Source organism: Petromyzon marinus, chromosome 38 (genome assembly GCF_048934315.1).
Source record: "Petromyzon marinus isolate PM22_M1 ecotype Great Lakes invasive population chromosome 38, UKy_Petmar_22M1.pri1.0, whole genome shotgun sequence".
Taxonomy (NCBI): domain Eukaryota; kingdom Metazoa; phylum Chordata; class Hyperoartia; order Petromyzontiformes; family Petromyzontidae; genus Petromyzon; species Petromyzon marinus.
In genome coordinates, this window is record NC_133704.1 from 10,600,232 (window position 1) to 10,624,103 (window position 23,872).

Consider the following 23,872-nt stretch of genomic DNA (forward strand, 5'->3'; position numbering starts at 1 on the left):
TTTAAAATTTGTATGATCTCCTGTAGATGTAGAGGCCACTCCTTCTTCTTGTTATTTTACAGTTAGATTCTAAAGCACCACTGAGATGACCAAATCCAGCGATTGAAAATGTCCGGAATTCTCTATTTTAATTCCAGAGGCAATGTCACTGCCGCCGATCTCGGGCCTTATGAGAAAAAAAAAAGAAAATCTAATTTAGTTGGTAACCCGCGTGGGTTGCAGTGGCAACAACCGGCTCCGGTTGGGGGCGAGTGGGGGAGGGGGGAGGTTGTTTTTAGGGCCGTCTGTGCGCGCGTGCGTGCCTGTGTGCGCGCACGCGCGCGTCGGAGGGGGGTGGTGGCGGTGCAGCCGCAGCCGTGAGCCTGCTTCTAAAATCTGCTGAAATCCACGGGAGCCGCATTGATTTATCAGAGGCCGCGCTATTTTTACCCAAGCTTGCCACGTCGCCGCCGCTCGGATAAGATGAAGCACTCGCAGAGACGCTCCCCCGCAGGCCCAGTAATTGGCTGCAAGGCTCTGCCCCCCCCCCCCAGCCCTCCCCCTGGTCCCAAATGCCGACCTCCCCCCCCCCCCTCCACCCAGCAATGGAGCGGTCGACGTTCACAAGGCGAGCGGAGGAGCGGAGAGGGGAAAACCGAGAAATGATTAAATACATTTAAACGGTGCCTGCGGGTGCTGCTGTGGTGTAATGGTGCGCACTCTGGACTTTTTAACGTTGTTATTGTTATTATTATTACTCGGCTCGTTTACCCTGGAAAGCTGTCGTCGAGTCTCGACAAAAAAACATTTCAGGAGGGGGGGGGTCTCTCTTGAGCTCCCTCAAGTGGAGGTCCTTTCAACAATGCCTTACCTGCCACAGATAGTTACATTCAGCAAAATTAGTTTGATTCTGGGTGGAGTGGTATTGCAGTGGTTCGCAAAACTGCACCGCGATGAGCGCAGCGACCTGGGTTTGATTCCTGGCCGTGGATAACGGCGGTGGTAGGGCGATATCTGAAAAGGTTCCGGTCTGCCTTCACCAACCCTGCACTGACTAAGGTGGTGAAGTTTGATCAAACAATTCCCATGATTGGCACAGCAGTGGCGAGATGTTAACTACCTCGCCTGGTACACAGGAGGTTGTGGGTTCGATCCCGACCCTGACGCCTGCTGCTGTATATTTCGAGTTTTTGCACGTCTCTCTCTCTCTCTCTCCCCGTGGTCACGTGTATTTGTCTCCGGGTTCTCCGGTTTTGCCCTCCCACTTTTCAAAACGTGCGTTTAGAGTATTTGCCGCTATGCATTTCCACATGATAAGCCACTTCGTTGCGCTATCATTTGTGGTCTGGTTGCTCCTGAAAAATAACTATATAGCTCAGCGGGCCTTACTTGGTAAAATAAAAAAAATATTTATGTTAGTTTAGTTTTATGAGGGGGGCCTTCATCCGGTATGCAATTAATAAAGGGCACTTTTAACTTGCCCTTGGCGGTGCCTCGTTGCCGCTGGTTATTTGCATGGGGGTTTGCGCGTGTTCACCCGCGACAATCCTCGTATATTTTTTTGCCGTGATGCGCCATCACAATGCTATCGGTGATCATCTTGACGGCCGTCTCGGTCATCCTCGCGTCTCGACTCTCGGCGGCGATCCTGTTGTGCCAAACTAGCGACGTTGATGGCAATTGGCGCAAGGTCACACGTGGCCGCGGCCGTGACGATCGCCGACCGCTCGCACTGTGCGCTCCTGCATGTGCATCGAGCGTCGACATTGCGGGGGGCAACAGCAGCAGCAGCAGACGTGTCAGTTTGGACTGTGTTTTGGGGAATGTAACTATGAGCAGCCTTGTTTTTTAAGGCTTTTTCTGGACTGTGTCGCAGCAGGCTGATGGCACCAGGCGAATAGCCGCGCTCATTTAACCGCTCATGATTTATCGCCGCATGCCGACAGTGAAATACCTCCAGACACGCCACGCTGGCTGCGCATGTTGCAAATAAATAAATAGGCAGAGGCGCAGCCATGCAATTGCTTGCTCATCCCACTGCTGGCTAAAGGTGCCTCCACCAGAGGGAGCTCTATAGGGTATTTGGCCTCCTCTTCCACGCTTACCAGACATCTTGGAAGAGACGGGGGGCGGGGGGGGGAGTACCGACAGTCTGCCCTACCGTACATGACCTGCCGATAGACTGTGTAATTGTAATATAAAGGGGCAGGGTGAGGGAGGCGGGGCGGCATTAAAAAAAACTCTATTTGAAAGGGGCACTGAAGAGAAGTAACCGTCAATGCTGCTGTGTACAGTGGCCTTTTTCAAGCGACGGGATCTATTTTTTTCTTTCACACATCAGCAAATGAGCGGGCGGTGTGATTGCTGGGTCAACGCAGAGAATGATCATCCGAGATGCTACGGAACCTCAACTGCCGAACTTTGAACCCAGACTCGAAAAGCTCCCTTGAACCGTGTTTTTACACTGCCTAATCACGAGGACGGGACCGGGCGATCCCCAGATAGAGGAGGAGGAGTGGGGAGGGTCGCCTTGCACAATGTCTGGGTTTGACATTTTTAGTGAAGATATGTATTTAACAAGCGGACTCTCCGCGCACCGCACGTCCCCCAATTTGCTGTCAACAAAATCAGCGCGGGGCCGGATGTGCGTTTTTTTTTGCGAGCGCAAAACGAGCGCGTCTCGCCCTCGCTGCACGCGCCACAATTTCACCGCCGCGGCTCCGTCATTTAACTCTTTATAGCACCGTGCGAAGGAAGAGAGGCCCCAATGTGCCGCAATTTCTGATGAACACTTTGAAATAAATTTCCGACAACTTCAAAGCCCCGAGGTGTGGTTCAATCCCCTTTCCTTCTACCCAGACGTCGGTGCGTTTATGCGAGAACCTTCAGAATGTTCCGTGAAAGTGCAGTGCATTTTTGCCCGTGCACAGTGCTGTTGACGCAGCGCGTCCCCGGGGAGGTTTACAATAAAAAAAAAACTCGGACAAATAATAAAAACCATCGGCATATCGGTTCGGCTCAAGGATGAGCGAATGCCAAAAGAATATGGCTTCAAATTTAACTTTAAATATTCGACTGTGCCTTGCTTTCCTGAAGTGACTTGGGCCGGAGTTCCAGAGGCATGGAGCCGCACAATTCAAGGAGCTTGCCACCCTTCCTGATTTTTTTAACGCCTTTTGGGAACCACCAAGAGTTAAGCATTGACCAATCCCAACGTGTGACCGGGAGCACAAGGCACCGATAGTTCCTGTAAATATAAAAGCCCCAAAACCATGAAGGTCCTTATAAATGTGTACTTCTGCACTTGGGCGTTTTCTCCGTATGCGCCTATTTTCATACAACATGAAATAAAAAAAAACAAAGGTGATTTGTATTTTGTTTTACCTCAAGTGGCTACCCCACCCTCCTCAATGGAGAACGGTGACCGCTGAGAGATTATTATTACACGCTTTTTATTAACTCGCACTGTCTGTTGCATCCTCAAATCTTGTAACTCAATTTTTACCCACTTCCCAATGTGGTATCGACTGCAAACTTGGTATACTTACGCCATACTGATGACAATTCTATATTATATCATTAAAAATTAAAAATATATTTGTAAACATTTTTTTAACATGTTATGTTTCGGCTTGGGTCTAATTGCCCGCGCTCAACTGACGTTGGCTGTAACTGGCCACGGTCCCCTTACGTTATGGCAAGCTTCGGGGCCACTTCCTGGAGTCGTGGAGTTCTGCCATTACTAGTACGGTACATTTCATTAAAGCGTGTTTAAAAAAAGTATATCACTTATTCTGTTTAGTTGGAGATGGGAAATCATGATGGAGCAATGTCTTGACTCGCTGGTGGCCCTGAGGTATGGGACGATACGTGAAAATGTGCGCATGGGCCGACGTCTTTGCAAAACGGCGGTTGCAACCGCGCACACAAATATTTTGGCTGATAATTTTTTTTCACTTTACAAGTAAAGCACAGCTGCGTGCAATTAAAAATACACTAATCAATCGGAAATGGTCATGTTTGTGAACATCTGTGCATGATCAAGGATGAACCGCCTACAAATACTGCACTGGGTGTGGGCGGTTTATCGGTTAGGCCGCATGTGTGACAGCCGAATATGCGACATTGTACTGGATGTGATTTTTTTTATGCTGATGTACGCGTTGCTACCTTGGTGATCTAGTTAAAACGCTAAAGTTCAAAGTGTCTTCCTGCTCGAATGAACATTACACTGGAACTCCTCTCTCTTGGTGCCACTGAGCCAATGGTGGAAATTCCATATTCACATGGAAGGGTCCTGTATCCATAAGTGGTCTACTCTTGGATTCCTACAAAGTGTTTCTCATTGTGTTGTTTCACTTCACCATCGAACGTATTATAAAACAATAATATCCCCCCTCCACAAACGAGATATGAACCTGCAGCCTTCAGACTGCGAAGCCGAACGCCCTAAATAACCCACAGTGCCACTTTGCGCGAGATCCTCGGAATCACGGCAACGGCGACGATCGCCATTGGCTCTGACGCACGTTCCGCCGTCCCTCCCCTCTCGGCGGAATCGCTCTCGCCGCTTTACGTCTCGGAGGCCGGTCGCCGGGTGTTTTGAACGGTGAAGGGGACTCCGTTACCGTTAGGGCAGAGCAGCGCGGCACAGTTGTCTCACTTTGTCTCTCGCGAATGCCTTACCCAGCGCGCTTTACGGAGGGGGGTGGGGGGGCTTCCCTCGCGGCTGCGCGTTTTCGCAACGGCATCATGTTCGTTCTGTCCTCGAATGCAGCCATCCAGTGGTACACATTAGGGCCTAATCTCATGCTCAAGAAGAAGAAGAATTACAATTTACAGCCCTTTCGTCAATCCACTCCCGGATTATTTTAATCGTGTGCAATTGTGTACAACAGCCGTTTCAGACATGAGTACATCCATAATCGGCATTAATCATTGGTTCACTGCAGCTCACAAGACTCGGTCCCTGCGAGGCGTGCGGCAGAGTTAGGAGATGGCCATGTGGTGCTCGGAATTTGAAGGCCTGAAGACTCGGAATCATCGGTGATCTCGCCGAGAGTGTGTTCAGGGAGAGGCAGTTCCATATCCGGACAGCAGAATGAATGGGAGCTTCTGTCGAGGGAGCACGTTCTGGATGAAGGCCCCCCCCCCCCCGCTCCTCACGTCGGTGTAGGTCATGGAGGTTGTGTTGACCGTGCTTTGCCATGTCGGTTGTGGGGGCGGTGTTGGGAAGTGTTGGGGCAGTGGCTGCGAGGATCGGTTCAGATATCGCTCGCCGCTGGTGTTAACCACGGACAGGAATCCGTCGCAGGGTCCCCGCCGGGTTCATTGTGCAAAGTGCGAACACAAAGTCTTGCCACCGTTCCACCCATAATTAATGTTACATGCCGTTAAAGTGCTCTGTTTTTTTTTTTAACCACCGTGAAGTCGTTAGTTGTAGATGCCGAGAGTAATTCACACTTACAGGAAACACAATGAATTTTTTTTTTAATCTCAATTAAGTCTGAGATCAGAGCTTAATTTGAGCCGGAACTGTGTCTGGGTTGGCATCCGGAAAAAAATATCTGCATCCCCAGAGCACCACCTCTCGCTAGGGGCTGTGGCTACCAGTCACGTGCCTACTCCAGTTCCACCAATGAACCAAAAAATATTCGGTAAGAATTAAACCCTGCGTGGGGACGGTGCTTATACAGGTTGCTTACAAAATATTTTAACACTTACAGTGAGGGGAAAAAGTATTTGATCCCCTGCTGATTTTGATCTCTATAAATAGATGTGCGTTTCGTGGCCATTTCACTGTCGATAGCACGCCCTGCCCAGCCAACTGTACCTTGGGGCCCATGAGATGTAATCTGTCACATGCGTGTTTGTGAAGCGGCAGAAAGAAAGAAAAAAGTACATTGTGACAACGCCACGTCTTATCATTTTCCCCTCTGTCGTCTCTCAGTTGCCGCGGTCGCAGGACAATTATCGTCATTATATTTTGGTGGGGGGGGTGGGTGGAGGTAAGCGGACTTTTGAGCCGCGATAACAGTGATTGACGATAGCTCTCCGAAGTGTTTTGGGTTTGTGCGCCTGCTTTTGTTTGGCACGATGTCTGATGTTACTTTTCCACCATTTTGGAAGCTTTATCAGGAACCGAATTCTGTAAGTTAAGCTCCCCAACAGGTGGAGTGAAATGTCAGCCATCGTGCCGATCAACACGCGGTACATCGCGAAAATACATCGGAGGACGGTACAGCACAACCGCGAAAACCTATGGCATCGTAATGGTGGCAAGATGTTAACGACCTCGCCTGGTATACAGGAGGGATGGGGGTTCGATCCCGACCCTGACGTGTAGTTTTACATGTTCTCTCCGTGGTTGCGTGGATTTTTCCCCAGGCCCTCTGGGTTTTGTCTCTCCACATTTCAAATCAAAGTCACGCGTTTAAGAGTATTTGGCTGCTACTTCGTGGTTTATCAAGGCCCCAGAGTATCACGGTTTGGCTCCCGTTGGGCACGGCGAACAGCCAATGCAAAGACCACCCATACCATCGAGGCATCGCGTTGGCTCGGCTTAGATGTGCCAGCGGAAAAGAAGGGGTCTCTGTTGTGACTCCACATGCACGGGGGGGTGGGGAAGGGGGTCCATTGTTTTTGTCGTCCTTAAAGCCATGTGCTCACACCACTGTCTCTCCCCTCCCCACCCTGGGCCTGTTGTTTCTCTGCCTGCAGGTCCTTTCAGCCCTCGACATCCTGCAGCCGCCCCACCTCGACTACTTTGAAGAAATGTATCCTTTTGGGAGGTGCACGCCGGTTGGTCTAAGTGTAGTGTATGTCGACTGATGCGCACGTACAACGTTTAGGAGGCAACGCGTTTATTAAACAATTCACTTTACACCGAGTTCTGTTGCTCAGTGTGGCCAACTTGTTCTAGGCTGCTCACTATCTGCCTGTCTGTTAACTCTCTTCATCCCCGAACGATCCCCGAACACGCTCCCCTTTTATCCCTTGGCCCCGGCCCCCCGCCCCTTGCTGTATCAAGGACGGTGCCCCCGCTGCCGGCCACGTGTCCTTAACTCCTCCAATCGACACACCGCTTCAGGTCACGTGCCCTTAGCTCGTCCAATCGAGGCACCGCTTTCGGTCACGTGTCCTTAACTTGTCCAATCGGGACACCCGGCGCTCCTCCAGCACTGTGGCTGTATTCACGACACTACATAAGTACCCTTTTGGGTCTTTCCGTAAAGTCGCGTACATAGGACGATTGCTTGTGTTGTGTTTGAAACGTGATTTTTTATGATTTTTCTATCTACGTGACTTTACCTAAAGACCCAAAGAGTGAATTCCTGCAGTCACGAAAGCTTTAAGGCGCTACAGTGAGGGAAAAAAGTATTTGATCCCCTGCTGATTTTGTACGTTTGCCCACTGACAAAGAAATGATCAGTCTATAATTTTAATGGTAGGTTTATTTGAACAGTGAGAAACAGAATAACAACAAAAAAATCCAGAAGAACGCATGTCAAAAATGTTATAAATTGATTGCATTTTAATGAGGGAAATAAGTATTTGACCCCTCTGCAAAACATGACTTGGTACTTGGTGGCAAAACCCTTGTTGGCAATCACAGAGGTCAGACGTTTCTTGTAGTTGGCCACCAGGTTTGCACACATCTCAGGAGGGATTTTGTCCCACTCCTCTTTACAGATCTTCTCCAAGTGATTAAGGTTTCGAAGCTGACGTTTGGCAACTCGAACCTTCAGCTCCCTCCACAGATTTTCTATGGGATTAAGGTCTGGAGACTGGCTAGGCCACTCCAGGACCTTAATTTGCTTCTTCTTGAGCCACTCCTTTGTTGCCTTGGCCATGTGTTTTGGGTCATTGTCATGCTGGAATACCTATCCACGACCCATTTTCAATGCCCTGGCTGAGGGAAGGAGGTTCTCACCCAAGATTTTGACGGTACATGGCCCCGTCCATCGTCCCTTTGCGGTGAAGTTGTCCTGTCCCCTTAGCCGAAAAACACCCTCAAAGCATAATGTTTCCACCTCCATGTTTGACGGTGGGGATGGTGTTCTTGGGGTCATAGGCAGCATTCCTCCTCCTCCAAACACGGCGAGTTGAGTTGATGCCAAAGAGCTCCATTTTGGTCTCATCTGACTACAACACTTTCACCCAGTTGTCCTCTGAATCATTCATATGTTCATTGGCAAATTTCAGACGGGCATGTATATGTGCTTTCTTGAGCAGGGGGGACCTTGCGGGCGCTGCAGGATTTCAATCCTTCACGGCGTAGTGTGTTACCAATTGTTTTCTTGGTGACTATGGTCCCAGCTGCCTTGAGATCATTGACCAAGATCCTCCCGTGTAGTTCTGGGCTGATTCCTCACCGTTCTCATGATCATTGCAACTCCACAAGGTGAAATCTTGCATGGAGCCCCAGGCCGAGGGAGATTGACAGTTCTTTTGTGTTTATTCCATTTGCGAATAATCGCACCAACTGTTGTCACCTTCTCACCAAGCTGCTTGGCAATGGTCTTGTAGCCCATTCCAGCTTTCTGTAGGTCTATAATCTTGTCCCTGACATCCTTGGAGAGCTCTTTGGTCATGGCCATGGTGGAGAGTTTGGAATCTGATTGTTTGATTGCTTCTGTGGATAGGTGTCTTTTATACAGGTAACAAGCTGAGATTAGGAGCACTCCCTTTAAGGGTGTGCTCCTAATCTCAGCTCGTTACTTGTATAAAAGACATCTGGGAGCCAGAACTCTTTCTGATTGAGAGGGGGTCAAATACTTATTTTCCTCATTAAAATGCAGATCAATTTATAACATTTTTGACATGCGCTTTTCTGGATTTTTGTTGTTATTCTGTCTCTCACTGTTTAAATAAACCTACCATTAAAATTATAGACTGATAATTTCTTTGTCAGTGGGCAAGCGTACAAAATCGGCAGGGGATCAAATACTTTTTTCTTTCACTGTACATAAGTCCGTGTGTGTGTGCACGTACAATGGGGAGCGGTGGTGTAACGGTTACCGCGCTGCGCTACGAACCCGGCGACCCGGATTCAATTCCCGCTCACGGCCAACACCAGTGACAATTATCTGAACCGGTCCTGGGCTTCCCCTAGGTCGACTCAGCCTCAAATGAGTACCTACTAGGGTGTGTAAATATCGCCACTGGGGAGACAATGGTGGTCGGGTGTGGTTGCTAGCCAAACACCTGCGCGTGTGCCACTGTTCCGGCCTACATAGGTGCTCGCTAACAGCACTTGCCGCAACAGTCTGTGAAGGCTATACGGGGAATCTTTGCGCGCGTCTTTGACCATTGTGGGGAGCGGCAGTATCACGGATAGCTCACTGCGCTGTGAAGTTTGGTGGTGTCTCCCTGACCACCCCCCCCCCCCCCCCCCCCCGTCGTGTGCAGTTACGGCCTAAATCAGGTCTTCACCAACAGCACTTGCCCAACATCCTGTGTGGGCTCTATACAGAGTGGTCTTTGTCATTGTTTGACCATCCCCGGACTCAAAAGGGGGAAGGTCGGGAGTTCAAATCCCAGTAGGGGGTTTATTCGGCCCATCATCCCCGCAGAGTCATAAAACATGGTTACTGATTTGTCCTATTTTCTACGTCTACACAATTGCGCTGCCGCTCAAGCGAGAGCACTGCTTTGGAAGGAAGCTCACCGGTGGTCGTTCTTTGGATCCACTCGGCCCCGCTATAGGAATGTGGAATGGTCACTCATCAGAAACGAGCCCCCAATCTGGTGATCGCCGCCCCGGTGGGAGAGGCGTGTTTTGGACGCGGGCAGGAACTGCAGACGATGTGTGGTGACAAGGATGGCACCAGGGGGAACTCGTCCCATCGCGGACGAACGCGCACAGTCTGTACCCTGCGCCTGAGCTCGCGGGGGCGTTTGTTGGGCGGCGGTGTTTCGCGCAAATTCCCTTTCAAGTGCCGCTCGTGGCTGTGAACCTCCGGGGGTGGGTGCCTCATCCCGGTAGCCGGGAAGCACCGTTCGCTCGCTCGTGTGAGCTGCTCGTCTCGGCTCGCCTTGGCTCAAATCGGCACGCTCCTGCGAGGTCGCGCCACCGCAGTCGTCGCCGTCACGCCTGGTTCGCTTCGGCCGCGCGGTATTCACTTTCTGTCTTCAAGCACGCGACGACGCGTTGAAACTCGATCGTTCTTCTTCTTTTTTTGCGATGAAGAGTAGCCCGGAAGGACATGGTTACCGTCGGTCGCGTTTTTTGGGTGAGCGGGCGGTTACCTTGGTTGGCCCCCAGTTTGTGGGAATCCCCGACCATTGGACATCAGCCTTACGGACAAAACAGCTTTCTTCTAATTATTCCTGTCCCTCTCTGGTTCTCACTCTGCCATTCCACTTCCTTCTTTATTATCAGCGTCGTTTTTTTTTCTCTCGCACTCATGGCGCCTTGAGACATTACCGTGACAGGTACTTCATTAGCGCTGATTATTATTCTTATTCGTAATAATCGGAGGCCTTTCTGTGCAGTGCTCCGGACATGGCGTCCCATCGCGAGCTCCACCAGCGTGTTCCATCTCGTCCTCTGTAATATTGTAAATGTTACCGTTAATCAAAATGTTAACATCAGTCGAAACCATGGGGGTCCTATGGGAGGCGAGACGTCAACCGAAAAAAAACGTTAAATAATGTCACTATTAACCGAGGGACTTCTGTATTCTCAAACAAGAGAGGGAGGGATACTGGTGTGTGCGTGTATATATATATATTTGCTACCCTGAGCCTTTGATAGAGATGCAACCATCCCACGGGAGTGGGTGAGGTTTTCCGGGGGATAACCACTGTTGACTACCCAGGCAAATTTTAGCTCGTTTTACCAGCCATGGCAAGGATGAGGCCTGTCCAGGATCGGTGGGTCAAACACTACTACCCGCCTGGGATTTTCCACGGCACAGCTCCGTCGGTGACGAGTGGCCGGGTTTGCGCATCGCTCCACGTTACACCGCACCCTCCTGGGCTGACAACTGGAACCTGTCTTCTGGTCCGTTCATTTGCTCAAGCAGCCCAGGGAAATTGGGTTACAGGCTCCCGTGACACACGGGTGGGTAAGCAGATAGACAAACACAAATCCCCCACAAATAGTCGCACAAGACTGTTAGTGCAAGTGTTGTTTCCGATCACCTTTTGAAGGCCGGAACGGGCGCACGAGAGTGGTGTGGACAGCCCCACGCCCAGCCGCCTTTGTCTCCCCAGTGCCCATGTTTTACGCGTCGCGCTAGGCGCGCGTGTCGGGCAAACGAACGCACGAGCGCACACCCGTGGCAGGGCTGCCCATTACCCCGCGCTAGGCCGGATGGGAGATAAAACGAGGTTCCGCATTTTCTCTGCATTTGTTTACTAATGCCCTTCTTGGATCGCAGGCTGGTGGGGGGGGGAGGTAGGGGGCAAGGATTGTCGCCTTCTAACGGGGGAGCGTTAATTTGGGAGCGATTGTTGCAAAAATGGCAGCGCGTGGTCGGGGGTGCCGGCTATTTTTATCCCAGCGCAGCAGCCGCTAAATAAAGAATGATCTAATATCGTGCCTTTTTATTATTAGGGGGTGAATTATTAACACGGGATGGTTGAGCAAAAACACAACACGATATTTATTTAATGTGAGAAAAACAGCTCTGTAGGAGGCGACGCACGCATATCTGCGGCCTGCGTGTAGATGTGAGCCACTCTTACTGCCTCTGCAGCATCGCCTCCCTCCTCTGTTCCTCTCTCGGTGACATTTCTGACGTCCCTTCGTCTCGTCTCTCTCTCTCTCTCTCATGTGTGGCCTCGGCGTATTAGCCGCGGGTGCGACCCAGGCGCCGTTGGTGGCAAGATGGTTAACTACCTCGCCCCGTATGATGGAGGTGGATGGGTTCGATCCCGACCCTGACATCTGCTGCGTATTTGGAGTTTGCGTGTCTCTCCCCTGTGGGTCGCGTGGATTTTTCTCCGGGTCCTTCCGTTTTTTCCCTCCGTGTTTCGAATCGACATCGCGCGTTTTCGAGTAAATTTGGCCGCTGTACATTTCCACACGGTGAGCCGTGTCGTTGAGCTGTTGTCTGTGCTGGACAGGTCGCTCCTGAACAATAGCTTTATAGCTCGGTGGGGCCTTATCTGGTAAAATGAAACATAAAATTTTAAATATACAGTAAAAACCTTGGATTGCGAGTAACTTGGTCTGCGAGTGTTTTGCAAGATGCGCAAAAATTTTAAGTAAATATTAATTTGATAAACGAGCGAGGTCTTGCAATACGAGTAGTACGTCTACGCTTTGTCTGCCGAGCGTCACGTGATCACGACTGATATACGAGTGCTTTGGATTACAAACACGTTTCCGGAACGAATTATGCTCGCAATCCAAGGTTTTACTGTATATGCATAACGCTGCTTGACCGTTTTCGTGTACAAATCAAATTGCGGATACTTAAAAAAAAAAATTGCTCGCAATAAATATCGTTTTAATAATTGTGTATTTTGGAAAAAAATGTGATTGCATTGGCCAGTTGTGCATAGGCACATAGGCACAACTAACAAAAACTTAACATTGCTCAATAACAATGTTTTAAAAGGGAAACAGCTGAGAGGCAATGTAACGGAAAATGGACCTTAATATCAGAATGACCAAAATATGTATTATCATAGCAATGAGGACTATTTTTTTTCCACCAATGACGACAAATGTCTTGATGCGCCCATTCGGAAGTTCCTCATGGCGCAGCGCTCCTGTCGGCTCTGTCGATGTGGCCAAGGAAGTGAACATCGGACAAGTCGGCAGTTTCCTGGCAATCCGTCCCGGTGCTGCCCCTGGTCGTAGCCGCTCGTGCTGCTGGCGCCGGCCGCCCGCAATGCTCGAGAGAAGAGCCGGGGGGGGGCGGGGGCGGAGGCAAGGGGACCGGGAGGGGGGGGCGGCAGCGTCCCCAGCCTACGCACCCCCCGCCACCCCCCCCCCTCCCCCCCGCGCGCGCTCTTGCGTGGTCCCCGAAGCTCGCTATCGATTGTGGCTAAGGGGGTTTCGGAGGCTTAAGTGGAGGCTGGCGATATTGTGGGGGGGGGGGGGTTGTGGGTGCTGGGTGCTGTGGGTATTGGGCAGTGGGCAGGCGGGGGGGGGCGGTGTGGCCGAGCCGCGCAGTGGCAGGGCGAGCGAGGCACTTGAGCGACCTTTGTGCCCTCCCGTTTCCATGGCTACAGAGGTGACCTTTCCGGGACCCTTGTTTGAGTGTTTGGCGAACGGTAAAACAATGGGTGATCCAGCCATTGTTGAATATTTGTAAATAAATAAATAACGGCGGTACTTGGGGGGGGGGGGGGGAGGAGGTTGGGGCGTTGGCGAATATATTAGATGGCTGTAGCTGCATTGTAATTGGAGGCAGCTTTCCCCTGTGCTGCTCTCCCCCACCACCGTCCCCGTAAGAGCGCAGGATTTAGAGGACCTGACAAAAGCGAGCAACCCGAGGGGAAGGGAGGAAGGAAGTGGTGACACGAGTGTTTACAGCGCTGTCGTGGTGGCCCTGCGGCTGCGCCCGTCCGTCAGGGGATGGCGTGCAGCGACTACCGCTTCGTGGAAGTTCCAGCGGAGACTAGCTCCCGCCGTGCGAATGCGGAATGTCCGTCGCTGCCTCGAAGGCCCTCCCCACCCCCCCCCACCATCGTCGCAGCCGTGCTCTCGTGAGCGCGTTGAGACCCGTCACGCGCGATGACTTGGAACCGTCGCGCACATCCACCGCGAGCCCCTTGATGAACCCGGATCGCCTGTCTGCGTTATCGCACGAAGGGCGCACAGTCGCAGGTCGTCTGCTTGGACTTTGATGCAGTCGCCGACTTGCAATTCGACCGCAGGCCGAAACGTATCCTCGGCAAATTCTGAGCCGCGAGGCGCTTTGCGGCGCCGCGTCGAGGGAGCCGCCGGTGACGGTAGAGAGCCGAGTCGCCGAGCATCGTGGGAGGGGAGGAGGGGGGGGGGGCGAGAAACGCGAGGGCTGACGAAGAATCGACTCTCATCGCTAACACCGATCGGGACTCAACCGCCCCGACAATTCGACGCCAGACATTCCTTTTCGTGGGGGGGGTGGGGGGGGGGGCGAGTGGGCAATTGGTGTGCGAATGATCACGCAAAAAATAAACACGAGGACTTTAAACAGAAGCTCGGGGATGGCAATGCAAGCTAACGTCTCCCAAACGTTGTTGTGCCATCACGATGCAGCGCTGGGCTTGCGTACGGAGGCGCAAGGTGAAAGGGGAGGGCAGTCCTGCAATTCCTTGCTCACCCCACTCGTGGAACGAGGGCCCGTCCGCTCGAGGGTGCCCTCGAGAGAGGATCCTCTCGGCTGATGTTTTGGCCTACTCTTCCACACTGACCCAGACGCCTTGGAGGAGGTGTGCGAGCTTCCCGCCCTGCACCCCACCGCACGCACACCTGTCGACCGTGGTCCTGTGCCGTACCCAATTATATTGCCACGCTAGACATCGGCCGGTGGGATTCAAGGCACTTGGCCTATTGTTTCGATTGCCGCGCCGGGAGGTCGAACGTGGCGACCTTCTCGTTTGCCAATCCCAGCCTGCCGACCATTAATACCGCGGCAGCGTCCGTCCGTGCGAACGACCTACGTGGCGCAAGTGTACAAGCGCCTCCAATTCCGCAGCGCGTTGCGCTACCGGTGCATTTGTGTCACCCGTGCGTTTACGAGCTGACGGTTTTTGTTTCTGTCCTCGCGCGGAGGGAGCGGCGCCTCCGCTTGCGTCGGGGCCCGTCGTTGCGAGCGCCTCCAACGGAGAGAGCCCAACTTTAATCGGCTAGTCAATTTGGGCGTGACAGCGCCGCTCGGCGTTCTCGGTATAATCTCGTGTGCCACGGGAACTTTTAATGTCCGCTAGTGGACCCCCCTTCCACATATGAGGCCGTTACACAGATTGCGTCAATTAATCAACGCTCCCAGATAATTGTTGCGTTAACGGATTTTCGCCGAGGAGTGAACGTGACCCGCGTGAGGATCGTCGAAGCGAGCTCTAGCGCGCATTATTAAATTTTTTTGCAGGTCGGAAATCGCTCCTCGGTTTCGGTCTCTCCTGCCAGACTCCCCAGCAGCAGCAGCAGCAGCACGCTTGGCGAGCTTGCTGCTGCTGCCGCCGCCGGTGACGCTGCCGCCGCTGCCACCACTGCCGCTGCCTGCCTTGGCACACGTGCACACGTGCACACGTGCAGCCCGTGTTGTCGATCCACTGCTGGATGAGGGGCTCCCACCCACCTACCTCGCCTCCCCCGTGCCTCGCAATGCCCGTGCGCAGGTGCGTCGTGGATTATTACTTGGCAGGATTGTCAGAGATGGCAGCGGCTTGAAGGGCTTTCATCCGGCAGTGGATTAACAGCCAAAGCTGATGGTTATGATGATGATTATGAATGCGCATTCGGCTGCAGATGGTTATGCACGTTTGGATTTGATTCTTCTTGGCAGTGATGGCTCCTTGAGAACAGGTGAGCTTTTGGGATTAACTCACGATTAGTTGAACATCTCCTGAACGTGCTGTTAAATGACGGTTAGCTTAAAATAACAATAACTTGATATTCTGCAACAACAACAGAGAGCAATAGCCCAATTTTAATCTTCCAATGTAATTCGAGAAGAGGCGCGAGGTGCAAACTTCCGTGACCTTTTGTAAGCTGATGCACGAGAGGCTCCTTGGCTGAAGTTTAACGCTTTTTGAGAAGTGGTCCCGGGGAATTGACCTTTTCGTGCGATAAGTGGCCGATTTTTCTTTCGCGATCCCACATGCAAATGCGAAGGCAGTTGCGGTCAACTTCTTTTAATTTTTGAATCGCGTGCGTGTGAGCGTGCCCCCCGCTTTAATGGGGGAAACGGATAGCTTGCCATTGTCTAACATTGCCGCGTGGAGTCCACGGTTTGATTCCTACGTCTGTGCCGTCGATTTCTGCGAGGAAAATACCCTGCCTCTTGTCTCGCTCCCAAGTGAACGGGTTCATAAAAGAGTGCGCCAACCCATTGTGCCACCACTCTTGAGCCCCTTGTGACTTATCTCCGACTGCGTTGTGACCCACAGTCTTCAAGGTCGCCGTGTGGCATTCTACCCTCCGTTCACCTGCAGTTCACCAGGGTGAACTTGGCGTTTCCAGCATGAACCCTTCCAACAGCTAAAGTGCAACAAAAAGTAGATTTTTACCATTTACAAAATAATTTATTTCACCAAAGTGCAATGAATGCTTCGAGTCTACCTGAAATCGGTCCAATAAATTTGCTACAGGCAACGGTCCGAACCGTGATTTATTTATTTTTCAAACAGGATGGGCAAAGAATTTGTAAAATGATGGAGGCATTAAACTTCAAAGGGAAAGCAAGCCAGCGCTGAGTGTCCGCACGCAGTGATCGTAATGTAGACACTCCCGGCTGGAGAAAAAGAGGATTGATCTTTACGCGAGTGTTTTCACGAAGTTAAAAGGGCGCGTCATTGATGGGGGCGAGTCGCCTGACGCGCTACGCCTCCATCACACACGAGCTCCGTCGTGCAGCTGGGTACCCGGAGAACTAAATGGTATTTAATTTTAGCTATTGGCGAAGGCCATTATTATTATTATTTATAATTATACGCATCGCACGTACATATCGTCGTGCGCCATTGAAGCACTTCCCAGCGAGTGACCTGCGGCCGCAGACGTTGCTTCAGGCCGCTTGCGCGCTGACAAAACGGGCGCTGCTGGTTAATCTTTCGATTACGTCTCAATTAGCTAATTGACAGCGCGAAGTGGAGTCGAGTGGGATCCGAGAAGTTCGTGTCCGCGCCCCCCCCCCTCCCCCCGCAGCCCACCCAGCAGGGGGCCTTGTGCCATCGTTTGACAGCGGGTGACGGTTCGCTGTTAACAGCCGCGTTGGCGCGCGATCCGCCCCCGTTGCCCATGCGGCATTAGAAAGGCGCCGTTCCTCGTGTTACGGGATTCACCGCGGTTTAGGGTGATGGGCGGGGGTCGCGTGTCCTGGGGTGTTACAGCGCGGGGTGCTCCCACCACCGCACGCAGAGTCGTCCGGCCGGCGAGTACCGATGCTGCTGGGGTGTAACGGTTCGCAACGCCGAGCTGACTCGGACGTGCGACCAGACGCCGCCAATTCAGTTCTATCTCCCGGCACGGCAGTTGAAACAATGGGGCAAGTTTTTTTATTTATTTAATCACCGCCCCCCCCCCCCTTGACCCCCGCTAACCACCTCTATTCACAAGGACAGATCAGTTCGTTAATTGGCAGGTGTGGACACTCCCACCCTCTTCCAAGATATCTCGCTCCCATTCAATGTCCTATTCAGTGTCTCATTCCAATTCAACGTCCCATTCAGTGTGCCATTCAGTGTCTCATTCAATGTCTCATTCCCATTAAATTCCGATTGAATGTGACACGGCGACTACTCGCTGGCGGTGGTGACTTGCGCCGTGCGTGCGTGGTGGTGGGAGAGCCGCGCTCACCGTGGGAGTCATTTGGCAGTGGATGCAGCGGTGGCACCCGCCGCTTTACGTCTTTAATAGCCTTGTTCTGGGACCGAGTCGGTGTTACAAAACATTAAAGCCTGGGCGTGAAGGGTCCTCCTCCACCCCCTCCCCGCTCACTGCTCCCCCCCCCCTCCTCCCTCTCCCTCCTCCCTCCTCCTTCCCCCTCCCTCCTCCTTCCCCCTCCTCCTTCCCCCTCTCCCTCCTCCCCCTCCTCCTCCCCCTTCCTCCTCCTTCACCCTCCTCTTCCTCCCCTCCCCCTCCAACCTCCTCCATCCTCCCCCCCTCCCTCCTCCTCCCCCCTTCTCTCTTCTCCTTCTTCCTCCTCCTTCGTCTTTGTCTTCTCCTTTCCCATCGAATGTGCCGTAACAAAATCTGCACGTGCAGGTACGATAAAATGATACATCGGCGCCGGATCTCGTGCTGCTGTTGCTGGTGTTCGATCATCAACGGCGAGCATCTCATTTCGCCAAGGTGATCTGGCAAAACCCTCGGAGTTCGGTGGCACCGTCGGCACTGGCCAATGCACGAACCTTCAAACCACGTGGAATTCCTCCCCCCGCCCCCGATGAGTCTGCACCTTCCCTCCCGTGTGCACGCCGCTGCCTTACAGAGAGTTCGTATACGAGGGGGTAAAGGCGCAGCCTTGGGGTTTTATAGTCAACGCCACCGCTGGCGAATGGACCCCTCGACTAGAAAGGGCTTAGATCCCCTCTCTCTTGGGTGCTTCGGGCTGCTCTTCTGCACTGGCCAGAGACCTTGGGTCGAGGTGGCAGTACCCGACGCTGCTTTTCGTCTGGATTGAGCGGATGTTGAAGGGGAGTGTGTAGTGGCGCATCGGTGAATGTTGATTTCTTAATGTGCGTTTGAATGCACGTGGGAGGAAACCAGAGTACGTGGAAAAAAATATATGAATGGGCGGCGGTGGGGGCGGGAAACGTTTAGCGCTTTATACATACGCATTAAAAATAATTATTGGCTGTACTTCCGCTCTACAGCCCAAACCTGCAACACCTGGTGTATCCCCAGGCAGTCTCAAACGCAGGTACGTACGTACGCGTACCGTGTTTTGAACTTCTTTTGCGTGCCGTACGAAGCGTGCTGCGCTAATCGGAGGCGTGGGGGGAGAAGGACAGTAAAAAAAAAAGTACTAAACAGAATCAAATTTGCCTCTCTTGCGAGGTCCTGCAGTATCATCGGGATGCATTCGGGGATCGATGGGTCATTCGGATGGGACCGCGGAGGTGTTTATGCGTATCATTGGCAGTTCCAGCTCCCATTAGGAAACGGACTTAAGTATGTAGCTTTGAACATTATTGTGGAAAAAAGGCGACATTTTGTAAGATCCAATGACTGACAAATTATGCTTTCAGCCCGTTGAAAGGAGGCATTTCGCAGTTCGCAGCAACTGAACAAAGGAAGACGGGGTTTTTTTTACCCTTACTGGAGGATGCTAAGTGAACCATAGCCTGGCGTTTGAGCTGACACGAACGCGCAGCGTTTGTTATTGGTGGCTTGGCAAAAGACCTCGGGCGGCAGCGCGCCAGTGAGTAAAATCGCAACTCTTTGATTCCTCTGTAGATCTCGTCCCAAGATAAATCTTCATCTCGATCCAACGTGAACACCCAAACGCTGGCTTCTATTTGAAGATTAACATTTCAATTACGCGTGTTTTTTCGCCGTTCGTGATTTTGTTTTTTTGTGTCGCCATCTGCAGCAATTTCATGAAACGCTAATTCAGGGAGACTCGAACGCCTTCATTATGCTCGAGTTCAATTAACGTGTTTGTCTTAGTGAAACGTTGACTTTCATCGTAATTTATAAAGAGAAAAAAAACACGTGTTAGAGCCGTTGGAGGGGTGTGCGAGTGAAACCAGAGCTCACCCTGGTGAAGCTCTCAAGGTGCTCGTTAATTAGTTGGTGAATCCCCTTCATCCCCTGTGGGACACGACGCCGCGATGAGTTCCCTCCACTTCCTCCTGCCCCTGGCGACATGTTGAGCCTTCGCCCCAAGAGAGGTTGGTCGCTGCTACCGGCCCGGACTTCACGGTCTCGCGCCAGCTGGTCTTGGGTCTCCCAGGTTTCCTTTTGCCCGGTCGTGTCCATCTTGGGGGCGATTTTTTTGCATACGGTCCCTGCGCCATTCTGAGAACATGTCGGGGCCATCTGAGTCGCCGTCTCTCTCGATGTCCATTGCGTGATGCTGGCACAACCGCTCTTCTTGTACGGTTCGGTGTTGTCGACTTGGTCTTGTCCGGAAGATGCAGCGGATTCTCCTCGGGCATCTGTTACGGAAGCAGGTGCTCGTAGTAAAATTAAACTTTCTGACCCCGTGTCCCCGGACTGGGCTTCTCCTGAACAAGAGCTTCATATCATCGGATGATTCCTCCTCCTCCTCCTCCGGTGTAAACAAACCGATTCTGACACGGGGGCATCCGCCACCAATGTCGTCGTCGTGTTTGCCGTTGGAGACAAGTACGTGCCGGCTGAGCAATGCCGCCGCGGTGTAACTGTGGGGATCCAGACGTCGCCGGGACGGCAGTTGAAGCGATGTGCGCGCGAGTTTCCTTAAATCCTCCCGCCTCTCTCCACCCAGCGCCACAGTTCGTCAATTGTCAGGCCACATGATGGCGAGGTAAAAGTGCGTGGGTACTCTGGCCGGTGTCGAAGGGTAGGCCAAAATTCCCTCTTTCGTGTGGCTATCTAGAGATCCCTCCGGTGCAGCCACGGGTGCGGGCCGGTAAATTGCAGGACTGCACCGTGACGTCTTAATCTACGTAACCGTGATATCTTAACCTGTGATTTCTCAATCCGCGTAACTGCGATATCCCCTGCGCGTCGCTTGCAAGAGGCGATGCTCTCCGCCGCTCTCATCAGCCGGCCGTGTGTGCCGTCCATATCGGCCTTCCTGGAAAATCTAGTTTTGCATTGCGGATTCAATTGAAATGCTCTCGGAAGGAGAATAATTCCACCCTTGTTTTAACAACGATTGTCGAAACGGGAGCTTTTTTTATTTCCCCGTCGGCCTTGTGAGAGGCCCGCACAAGCAGCGGAGACACAAAACAGCCGGTTGGAAGTGGCCATGCGCGTCCCTGTGCAGCGATACCTCTTCGACAAAACCACAACAACACAAAAAAACTCTGTGTCTCGAGACTCGGTGTGAGGCTTTTTTCCGGATCAATAAATTACAAACATTCGTGACAATATAACCCCGGGTCGTTAAAAGGCCCTCGATTTGACGCACGAGCGAGCGCTGCGCGTTGCCCTCGTCTCTCTCGCTCGGTGCCGACCCTTCAATCGGACTTCCTCGCTTCTTTGCCAGCGGCCCTCCCCAGACTCGCCACGGGATGACCACAGCTGGACTTCCCACAAAGTGGGTGCTTATGTTAGCAACCGTAGAGGAATAACGTTGACGATGATTATTATTGTGAAGGTGAGCCGAGTTTAACCCTACCTGGGATTTCGACTCTTTCAATTGAACGCGTGTACGTATGTATGCTGAACTTCTTTCGCACCGTGCGTAGCCAGCCGTGCTAATCGGGCAGTGCGGGGGTAGAACAACGCTCACGGGTGACCTAAACCATGGCTCGCAAGCCCCACATACGTGGCTCCCGGGCAGTTTCGAGTGTGGCTCGATAGAGATGCAGCCGATTCGTACTTTTTCACTTCGCTCCGCACCTCCGATTTGGCGCACAGATAATCGTTACCGGTGTTGGCCGTGAGCGGGAATCGAATCCGGGGTCGCCAGGTTCGCAGCGCTAACCGCTCTGCTACCGCTCCCGATGCAGCGCGCGCACGTGCTGCGGGACGCACGTGGAATCCTCTCTCCGTGCTCGTTTCTTCTCCCGCGGGAGAACGCCCGCCTGACGGGGAGCACACGGCGCGCGACCGCACACCCGTTTCGCTATCGACTCGTGGTTTAGCCGACGTGTTGGCGGTGGGGGGAGGGACATCATTGGGTGCCCCATGCCCCCCCACCGCCCACCGCCCACCCCCTTACGTGACTTGGAACGCGCTTCGCCCAGATTTGCCCAAACTCGCGGAGTGCCGGGGCGGCCCGGTTGAGGAAGGGACGGGCGAGAATCAATTTTCACGCAAAACGTTCGGCTGCGTCGTTTCCTTTTGACTATCGACCTCGAACAAAATCCATTCCAGCGGCTGAAGGAGTGGGGGCAGGGGAGGAGATGATGGATCCGTGTTATCTTTCCTGCCCATGGCAAATTGGATGAGAGTGTTGAGGCGGCGCGTGACGAGTGATTAATGTGGTCCCCCTCGCTTGCTTGGGCCGTGGGTCACGCCCTCCACCTGAGCGGCGATCCGGCCACTCCTCCTCATCCCCCAGCACCAACCCCCTCTCCGAGCGGTCGTTCTCCGGTGAACGCTCACCCCCTGTCCCACACCGGCACGCCACTTTCCCACGGGCACGGTTGGCTACGTAAGGTGTGGGAAAGTGCGCGCTGGTGTCGAGCGCCCACACACGCACTGCGCTACGACCCGCACCTCCGATTGGCTACTTACGGCGTGACAGAAGTTCAGCATGCGTACATACGTACACAAGTACGCATGTTTCTGGGGTTCATCGTGTGAACTGCGAGGTGAGCGACGTCGATCAGCTGTTCAAACGACGCGCCGGATACATTAGGCGCTCTGCCGTGTTTCGGGTTACTCCAGATGAGCGCCTTTTTGTAGCTGTCAATCTTCCGCATGCCTGGAAACCCCCCCCGCTCCGCATTACGCGATGAGCTGGCCCAGGGTATCTGGCCGGCGTGGGATGCTGGGTCAGGAGAGAGACTCCCCAATACTTAACCACAATTGATTTTTCACTCTCTGAAACTTACAATTATCCGGGCCTGCCAAAGTGTTGCATTTTTAAACAGGAAGCGATGAAAGGTGACTCTGTTGTCCTTTTTTTTTTTCGCTTTGCTGCCACGGTGCAGTTTGCGCCGCGAAACGTCGAACACACAGACTATAAAACTAAACAATATTTTTTTTATTTTACAGGGTAAGACCCCCACTGAGCTTATATAGCTTTTGTTTTCAGAAGTGATCTAGCCACAAATGATAGCTCAACGGAGTGGCTCATCGTGTGGACATTTATCGCAGCCACATACTCTAATCGCGTGATGTTGATTCTCAACGTGGAGGGCAAACAACGGAGGACCCGGAGAACAATCTGGGAGAGTGAGAGAGACACGCAAACTCCAAATATACGGCAGGTGTCGGCGTCGCAATCGAACGCACAACCTCCTGCATACCATCACCAAGTCTTTAACCGTTTTGAAGTTGCCTTTATTTTGCCAGGATTCCACAGTGGTTATCCGCAAGTAAGGTTAAGCACTGGCCCGCAGGAATGTAGAATTGCCAGCAGGAGCTCGGACCCAGTGGTAGTGATGAGCCGCCACAGAAGATTAACATGTCGCCCACCGCGGTGCCCTCGACTTGCTGGACGGCACGTGGCGCCAACCGGAATAGTCGCGTGGACTCGGTCTGGTCTCGGTCTCCCCGGTCGCTTTGACGCAGGCGCGGGTGGCCCCGTCGTGACGCCACGCGCGGCCCGGCGGAGCGCGGGGCGGGGCGGGGGGGGGGGCGGCGTTGCGGCGCGACGAGAGAACGCGGCCGCGAGAGTCGGCGGGCCTCTCCGGCAAATCGGTCGGCCGCGGCCAATCGCGGCATCACCACCCCCGTCACACACCGCGCCGTGTTGCCAACTCGGCGATTTTGTCACCAGATCTAGCGGCTCGGGTTTCCCCGAGGTGACAACAGAATTTCACTTTACCCTCCCTCTTCCCTCCATATGAGTGTGTGCTTAAGTGTGTTTCTAGATATAGGGGAGCGGTAGCGCGCTACGCTACGAACCCAGCGACCCGGGTTCGATTCCCGCTCAGGGCCACCACCCTTAACGATTGTCTGAACCGGTCCTGAGCCTCCCCTAGGTCGACTCAGCCTCAACTGAGTACTTACAGCGATGTGTAAACATCGTCATTAGGGAGACAAAGGCGGCCGGGCATGGTGTTGGCCACCCACCCCCCTCGTGTGCCGTGCCGGCCTTTATAGGTGCTCGCTAACAGTCTGTTAAGGCTATACGGGGGATCTTTGTCTTTGTTATCTAGATATAATGTATGTCCCAGCTCTCAGGGAGCTATAGGGAAGCACGTATCCCCATTGACTGCCCTAAGCCAGTGGCAAAAATTCCACATTCCCATGGTAGGGCACAGTCTCTCCGTTGTCGGTTTATCCTCGCGTGTATTTATGTTTGCGTGTTTGCACAGATGATCGTGTTAATACGTACGTGTCTGCCGGGAATTAATATTCCGTACGTTGAACTTCGAACCGCACTTAACCCAACGGTGCCAGGCGGGAGGTGCGGTGCGTGAGATTCGCCGCGCATCGTGCGTGTGGCCGATGCGT

The 23,872-nt window shown here is 52.8% G+C and overlaps 1 protein-coding gene across 1 annotated transcript in view; it reads left to right on the forward strand.

Moving 5' to 3' along the window:
• Window positions 1–23,872, forward strand: part of NLK (nemo like kinase) — a 174,622-nt gene that overhangs the window by 118,864 nt on the left and 31,886 nt on the right. Inside the window, exon 3 of the mRNA XM_032967631.2 lies at window positions 6,700–6,755. Within this exon, the coding sequence (XP_032823522.2) occupies window positions 6,700–6,755 (56 nt within the window). The remainder of the gene's footprint in view (window positions 1–6,699; window positions 6,756–23,872) is intronic.